This window comes from Nestor notabilis, unplaced genomic scaffold (assembly GCF_000696875.1).
Source record: "Nestor notabilis isolate BGI_N333 unplaced genomic scaffold, ASM69687v1 scaffold1064, whole genome shotgun sequence".
Taxonomy (NCBI): Eukaryota; Metazoa; Chordata; class Aves; order Psittaciformes; family Psittacidae; genus Nestor; species Nestor notabilis.
Genome location: NW_009925863.1, coordinates 29806 through 38011, shown reverse-complemented (window position 1 = coordinate 38011; position 8206 = coordinate 29806). Strand labels below are relative to the sequence as shown.

At 40.7% G+C, this 8206-nt stretch overlaps 1 protein-coding gene across 2 annotated transcripts in view; it reads right to left on the bottom strand.

The window, feature by feature from the left end:
• TMEM2 (transmembrane protein 2) overlaps positions 1-8206 on the bottom strand; it is a 38716-nt gene that overhangs the window by 8752 nt on the left and 21758 nt on the right. For both annotated transcript variants that reach the window (XM_010013230.1, XM_010013231.1), the window contains 4 exons: positions 7054-7142; positions 4997-5128; positions 4506-4541; positions 3681-3836 (listed from right to left, as the gene is read on the bottom strand). In XM_010013230.1, coding sequence (XP_010011532.1) covers positions 3681-3836; positions 4506-4541; positions 4997-5128; positions 7054-7142 — 413 coding nt within the window. The remainder of the gene's footprint in view (positions 1-3680; positions 3837-4505; positions 4542-4996; positions 5129-7053; positions 7143-8206) is intronic.

Sequence of the window (8206 nt, the reverse complement as noted above, 5' to 3'; positions counted from 1 at the left end):
CAAGGTGTCACCAAAAGTCAGGAGAATAAAACTCCTTAATACCAATGTAGCATTAAAAAGCAGGCATTACTTATTATAAGATATAAGGAAGAAGTTCTTCACAGTGAGGGTGGTGAGGCACTGGAATAGGTTGCCCAAGGAAGTTGTGAATGCTCCAACCCTGGAGGTGTTCAAGGCCAGGCTGGAAAGAGCCTTGGGTGACATAGTTTAGTGTGTGGTGTCCCTGCTCATGGCAGGGGGGTTGGAACTAGATGATCTTAAGGTCCTTTCCAACCCTAACTATTCTATGATTCTATGATTATGGCGCTGGATGCACGGAGGACAGCTACTCCTAAATTGCATGATGATTCTTACAGGTTTCTTGCTTACAAGCATCCATCTCATATGCATTATAATTCCCAGAAATCTTATACATACTATAATTTCTTCCCAGAACTAATTAACATGGATTACTACCCACAAGAACATGCACAGTTCATTTTAAGTGAGGGTCCCAAGGCTCTTTCGGACCCCTTGTGATCATATCTTTGTTGACCTTTGGTTGAACTTCTCTCATTATCTTCCTTTTACTGTCTTAGGTTGGCCTCTCTTCTGACTTTGTGATGAATGATTCCCAGTTCACTGAGCTGGAGAGGCACTTTGTGAACAATGGTTCCTAGTTCAGTGAGCTGGATAAGTAAAGAATGTTCTTTACCCATTGTCTTGTTCTTTCTTGACACATGTATGGTATTGTTTAGTTAAAGTTCAACTTGGTGGTTTGCTTCAGCTAACAATCAGTAAAACAAGTCCTCTCCTATCAAAGGCACAGAAGCAGACATTCCCTATGTGCCAAAAGTCAAACCAGTGGAGAAGACCTGCCTGGCTGAACAGATATTGGTGGAACTCAGGAAAAAAAAAAAAAAAAAGAGAATCTACCACCAGTGGAAAAAGAGACTGTTGCTCTATGAGGAGTACAAGGACGCTGTTTCTGCCTGGCTATGCAGGCAGAAAATCAGAAAGGTGAAGGCACAGCTGGAACTTAATCTGGCTACTACTATAAAAGATAAAAAACCATATTTTTATAAATAAATTAGCAATAAAAGGAGGGCCAAGGAGAACCTCCATTCTTTACTGGATACTGGGGGAAACTTAGTCACTGAGGATGAGGAAAAGGCTGAGGTATTTAATGACACCTTTGCCTCAGTTTTTAATAGCCAGACCAGCCACCCTCAGGGTACTAAGTTCCCTGAGATGGATGACAGAGATGGGGAGGCGACTGAAGACCCCATAAATCATGAAGAAATGGTTAGAGACCTCCTACTCAAACATATACAAGTCCATGGAGCCAGATGGGTCACACCCAAGAGTGCTGAATGAGCAGGCAGAGGAGCTGTATCAATGATCTGGATGAGGGGATTCAGTGCACCCTCAGTAAATTTGTGGACAACACCAAGTTGGCTGGAGTGTTGATCTGCTGGAGGTCAGGAAGGCTCTGCAGAGGGATCTGGACAGGCTGGATTGATGGGCTGTGGCCAGTGCTGTGAAGCTCAACAAGGCAAAGTGTCCCACATTTGGGTCACAACAACCCCATGCAACACTACAGGCCTTGTGAAGAATGGCTGGGAAACTGCTTGGTGGAAAAGGACCTGAGGGTGCTGATTGATGGAGCTGAACATGAGACACCTTGTGCCCAGGCAGCCAAGGTGGCCAATGGCATTCCGGCCTGTATCAGAAATAGTGTGGCCAGTAGGTAACGGCCTCAAGCTGCACCAGGTGGGGTTTAGATTGGATATTAGGGAAAATTCCTTCACCGAAAGGGTGATCAGGTGTTGGAACAGGCCGCACAGAGAACTGGTGGAGTCACCATGCCTAGAAGTATTCAAAAACCATGTAGATGAGGCCCTTAGTGACACAGTTTCATGGCGGACTTTGCAGTCCTGGGGTAACAGTTGGACTTGATGATCTTAAAGGTCTTTTCCAACTTAGTGGATTCTGTGATTCTGTGGTAATCATCAGCACGGATTCAACAAGAAGCAGTCATGCTGGACCAATTTGATAAACTTCTGGGATGAAATGACTGGTCTGGTAGCTGAGGGGACAGCAGTGGACATGGTCTACCTAAACTTCAGCAAGGCTTCTGACACTGTCTCTCTCAAGACCCTCATGAAGTATGGGATGGATGAGAGGACAGTGAGGGGGATTGAAAACTAGCTGAATGGCTGGGTGCAGAGGGTGGTGGCATGAAGTCTACCTGGAGGTGAGTAACGCGGTGCACCCCAGGGGCCAATACTGGGTCCAATCTTGTTCAACATCTTCATTAGTGATCTGGATAATGGAGATGAGCATAGACTCAGTAAGTCTGCAGAGGGCACAGAACTGCGAGAAGCAGCTGATACAGCAGAGGGTTGTCCTGTCATCCAGGTAGACTTCAACAGGCTGGAGAAATGGGCAAGTGAGAACCTCATGAAGTTCAACATGGAAAAATGCAAAGCCCTGCATCGGCGGAGGACAACCCTACGCACCACTGAAAATGACTTATAGGTCCTGGTGGAAACCAAGTTGACCGTAGGCCAACAGTTGTGCCTTTGCTTCAAAGAGATAAATGGCATCCAGGGCTGCACTGGGAGATGTGTTGTCAACAGATTGAGGGAGGTGATCCTTCCCATCTGTTCAGCATTGGTGAAGCCACACCTAAAGTACTTGCCTCAGTATGAGACTGATAGGGAGCTACCGGAGAGAATCCAAAGGGCCACAAAGATAATCAAGTGGTTGGAGCATCTCCCATAGGAGGAAACACTGTGAGACATCAGACTGTTAAACCTGGAGCACAGAAGGCTCAGGCGGAAATCCCATCAACATATAAGAATCTCTGAAGGGAAGGTGCAAAGAAGATGCAGCCAGGCTCTTTCCAGTGGTACCCAGTGACAGGACCATAGGCAATGGGCACAAGCTGAGAAACAGGAGATTCCTCCTGAACATGAGGAAACACTTTTTCCACTGTAAGGATGACTGAGCACTGGCACAGGTTACACGGAGAGGTTGTGGAATCTCCATCCTTGGAGATGTTCTAAAACTGCCTGAACATGAGCTGGACAAGCAGCTCTAGGTGGCCCTTTTTGAACAGGGCAGCTGGACAAGATGGCTTCCAGAGGTCCCTTTCAATGTCCACTGTTCTGATTCTGCTTGACTATACCTCATATATCACCATCACATTAACAACTTCTTCCTAAATGGCTAAGCAGCAAAAAAACAGGGGGGCCTGTATCTACCTTATCCTTCTTTCCTGTTTTTTGGCACTACGTTAAATGAGTACCACAGCAAGCAAGAGAGAAAAGGATCATGATCAAAGACTGGGATTTGTCACAAAAAGACTATAGTCTCTAGTCCTAAACTGACCCTTGAAACACTTTTACCTGAAAGCTTTTACTTTCTCTCTTCCAGGCCCAAATGTTGTTTAAAACTAAGGTCTCAGGAAAGTAGAATAACTTAAATATCTATGGAAAAGTGACCTGTAGTAGAATCAGAAGAAAACTGACTCAGCAAAACGGTGAGAGAGATACTGCTCCACACAAAGTGTTAAAAACGAGAGTGACACCTTCAAAAGAGTCCTAATCTCTCCCAGCTCAAGCAAAAGGGATGTTTGCATCTGATAACAGAGAAGGTTTCTTGTACCATTTCTACCTCAACCATAACACACTTACCGATTTCTAGGCAGAGTGCGTGCCTTGTTGTCTATTCCGCCAGTTCCTGCATATTTATTTTGGCCACCTGAAAACCCGTAATTCTTGCTCTCACCAATGAACAGTGACTCAGATACCTCCTGGCTGGCACCTTCATCATTTGGGAAGCTCCCATCACTGTCAAAGCAACGTCAGAGTTAAGTTTTCAGCCTCCCCAGCAGATGAACACACCAAGGCATAGTGACAGTACTCCTGAAGCAGAGCAGTCTAGACTTCAGTTACAATATACAGAAAAATAAATTTAATAACTAACAGTAACACAGGCTGTTTGAAATGCCAGAAGAGAGCTGAGCATTACACTTTTTATCTCCCTTTATAGTGCAGCATTCTTTAACAGCCTACTTTTGGAACCAGTCTGCCATAACCTACATTGCAGCAATTGGCTTATTCCTTCATTTACTTGATTCTTTATTATTAGAAAGAGACTCTGCCCCCTCAAAATGCTCACCCCCTTTCTTTTCCATTACTTTCTTTCAGCTGTTCAGGAGGAAAACTCAAAATGCCGAAGGAATCATACAATACCAAAAATATATGGATAAATGTAACCCTTCTGGTGAAATGAAAGCAAATTGTGGTGTAAACCAAGCACAGCCTGAAGTAAAGTACAAGCTTTGGCAGCTGTGTCAGCTTACAGCCTTTGTAACATCAGCTGCACCACCGGAAACAGAACTAGGCCCAAAATAAAACTATGACTTTATGAAAGTAAACCTATTAATTTTAATAGATGGATGCATATTTTCTAAGCTAGACGAGAAAAACCAGAAGTGATTAACATAAAGTACTCACCTAGCAAATGTCAAACCTATCCCATTGTCTGCAAACCTAAAAGAAAGTTCAAAGCTTCAGTCATATTTTCTGGATTATCCTACAATAAGCTACTGCAAGAGAACATCTTGCCGTGCACTGATGAAAGTCTTGATTTTTCTATTAGTGGAATTTAGAACCACCAACACTTAACAAGTATAAAAATGCTGCTGTTAAAAAAAAGTTATTTTACCACAGATAGTATGTTTATACTGAGGTATCTCAACCAACTTTTAGAATTCTTTTTATTACACAGTTTCTTTTTGCCATTTAAGGTAGGTTCTCGTCTAACCACATATAAACCTATTTCATTTAAAGTAGTGGGATGGTGTGAAAGCTGTTCAAGATACTGAGAAGTTCCTTGAGTTAAGCATCAGTCCTCTCTTACAACCCTGTTGGTAATGCATTTTCATGAACAAAGCTTCAGGGGAAACTTCTTAACAACATATAGCTGTTTGCTTCCGGATACCTACCCAGAGTTTTGAATGAGGATATCCCCTCCCCTGACCCAGGCCCCATGATCATTGTTTTTGAAAGAGATTAATCTGTCAATCAGGGCAGCAACTCGGGGTTTTTCAGGGTCTGCATCTTGATGAGGTCGAAACCTGAGACAGATAAAAACCCAAACACTCAACATGAGAATACTGTTTGCTTTACATATGTCATATATGTTGGGCTGAGAAAGCCTGAAACATAAAGACATGCTCATCTGATGTGCAAAATTCACTCTGCTCCATGTTTGTAATTGCAGAAGCCAAAACCAGGTGCATCTCAAGCTCTCTATTTCAGGGAAAGGTTTTCTGAGGTAAAATGAAGCAGGAACATAAAACTTCTCTTGTCCAGTAACTCTGAGAGACTTTTGCTCTATCTCCCTAGTTCCTTTAGTTTCACCTCACCTCCTTTTATCCCCTTGCTTTTCATTTTTGCTCTCCCCAAAGTACTCCCTCCCTACTTGTACTGCAGCATTAATGTCAAAGTTTGATGGAAGGAATTAAAGCTCCTTGGAAAGATACACAGGCCTGACATGCACTATACAAAAAAAGGCTGGAGGTTTGTCTAAATGCTCCTTCAAATCTTTCAAACTCTTCTGACCTTGAGGAGTGCTCCTTCTTTGAGCACACTCAAGATACTTTTCTGTCAACCCAGATACTCTGCATTGCTGTCAAGATGGTCTTACACAGTAAATTATGGCTGGAATTGATTTTAGACAACAGGAAGTAACAACTTGATTAAAGACTGGTGGAAGCTTTCACTTGCCTATTCCCAGTATCTCAGACAAAAAGTAATAAATCAAGAAAAATATTACAAAAATCCATTTCTGGGTGGATACGTATCTTTAGATATATAAGCGCCCTTATCCCAATCACTTTGTACTCCAATTTCACTCTGCCCTGCCTCCCCCACAGGGGAGGAAGGGGAAAAGGGGTAAATTTTATTTTTTTTTACTGACAGTCTTGGGCTCCTCAATTAATGTTTAAATCCCTTTAGTTCGGGTCCATGTACAATAATTAGTGGCCTCATTCAGTTAGAGAGTGCCTTATTACTTCTTTGGCTGCTGCAAAACATGAAACCTATCTCAGGCACTGAGTTTCTCGCATCCTCTGCTGATGCCCTGTCAACACATAACAAGTTCTCACAGCTCACTTTGCTTCTCATATGTTCCTCTTGTCTAACTGTTTCATAGGAAGTAATCCATGAGGATTATATAAATTTTCTGTTAAAACATCAAACTAGCAAGTTCGTGTCCAAATCATGAACCAAGTATGGCCAAAATTGGGAACTTTTCTCTCTGCATCTGCACCTATCACTTAACTATCCTCATCCTAAAAACAGGTCAATCAGAACTAAAGATACTCATATGAACTATACTGTCAGTCTTAATGCTTAGTTGTTATAATAAAATGTTCACAGGTACATATACACATTATTCCAGGCTATTTTATCTGAAGTTCATGGTAAGAGTAAGCAGGTATAGTATAACATGGCATTTTCCTACACTCTCCATAAACTTTGTAAATCAAAGAAAATGTGGTTGATTGTGCTATCTCTGCAAACAGCCTTTAGTAAAACTACCACTGACCTTTATCTCCAAGTCCAAAAGGTACAGTAGGAAGCATTCAGTGGTAGGAAAGACAAGCGGATGTATTACTTGGCTCTATTAAACCTTTTTCTAGTAATTATTTAAAACTGAGCCATAAATCAGAAGAGTAGATTTTAAAGAAAGACAATAAGCAGCAATTCCATAAAATAGTTTAAGCATGACAGTAGAGCATGTTTGAAATTACGTCTTCTAAGAGGCTGAAAACTACCCTGAGCAAGGGTTCAGAAGTAAAAGTCAACTCCTTTAAGGCACACCATGCTCTGATGTTCCCAATACAGATGAACAAATGAGGGGGAAAAAAAATGAATTTATTGTTCAGTTATTATTTATAAATAATTATAGTTTTAAAAATAGTTTTCCTCATGTGAAAATAAGAGCAATCTCAGAACTTCGTGATTTTTCACTCACTTGAAAGAAAATATCTTTTACCTTGCATTGTTATCCAAACAAAGATATTCTCTGGGATCTTCAGCGCTAGCGTTAGTTGTTTTAACACCTTTATCAATGAACAAACCAGCCTGAAACAAGCAAGGAAAGCAAATTCATACAACCCAAAACTAATGATAAACAATACATTTTTGAACTTTAAACTTTACATTGCATTCAATTCATGTATTAGAAACTCCCAGATCTTTCAGTCTGGCCTTAATTGACATATTGTCGAAAGGAAGAAAAAGCATCTGTTTACTCTAATTTGGTCAGATGAGAAGAATTGCCTTGGACTTAAAAAACTAATGGAAAATCATTACAGTTAATTTCAGATTTCTTTCACAATATCTAACTATTTGAGGTTTTGCACTTATTTCCAGATGCTGTTCTGGAAAATCAAGAAGCCAATTTTGAGGTGAATTAAAAATATTCTCACTAGTGGGACCACTCCCCCTCCCCAAACCAAAACCCACACTGTGAAAAATGCTTTGTATTCAGCTTTAAAATGATAAACTACCTTCACCACTGAAGTGGATTTTTGCCCAAGCGATCATAAATTTGAAACTCAATAATCCAGTATGAAATAATTTGAGAAAATACAAGCAGAAGTAAGCATAAACATGTATTTATCCTGAATAACACACACAAATACCTGCAGCTACTTTCATTTCTGATCCAAATCATGATTACGATTGAGTGCTCCTACACAATTGGATCCTGAGACCTACCAGTGGAATTTGCTCTTTTAACATGGAATTTTAGCACACAAACCATACTTTTGTTTGAATATAATATGACCCATACAGCTGAAACACTTTTTTCTTTACAATGCCCTTCTCTATTCAGGATGTTTTAAATCCAATCTGAACAAATGTCCTGCAGTCCCAAACACACCTTCTTAACACAACTTCTATAGAGCAGTGCATCATTTTTTGGTATCTCGGACACCCAACTGCCAAGTAAAATCAGTTTCACTTGGTAAAAAATATCCACAAGTGATCCTGAACTTTACTAGGTAAACTTCAAACACAAATAAACATTTACATGGCTTTGTAAGTATAATTAGATTTATATATATACACACACATATATACACAGACACAGAGAGAAAGCAGCTAGATTACAAATAAAATAATTAAAGGACTTAGTTGCA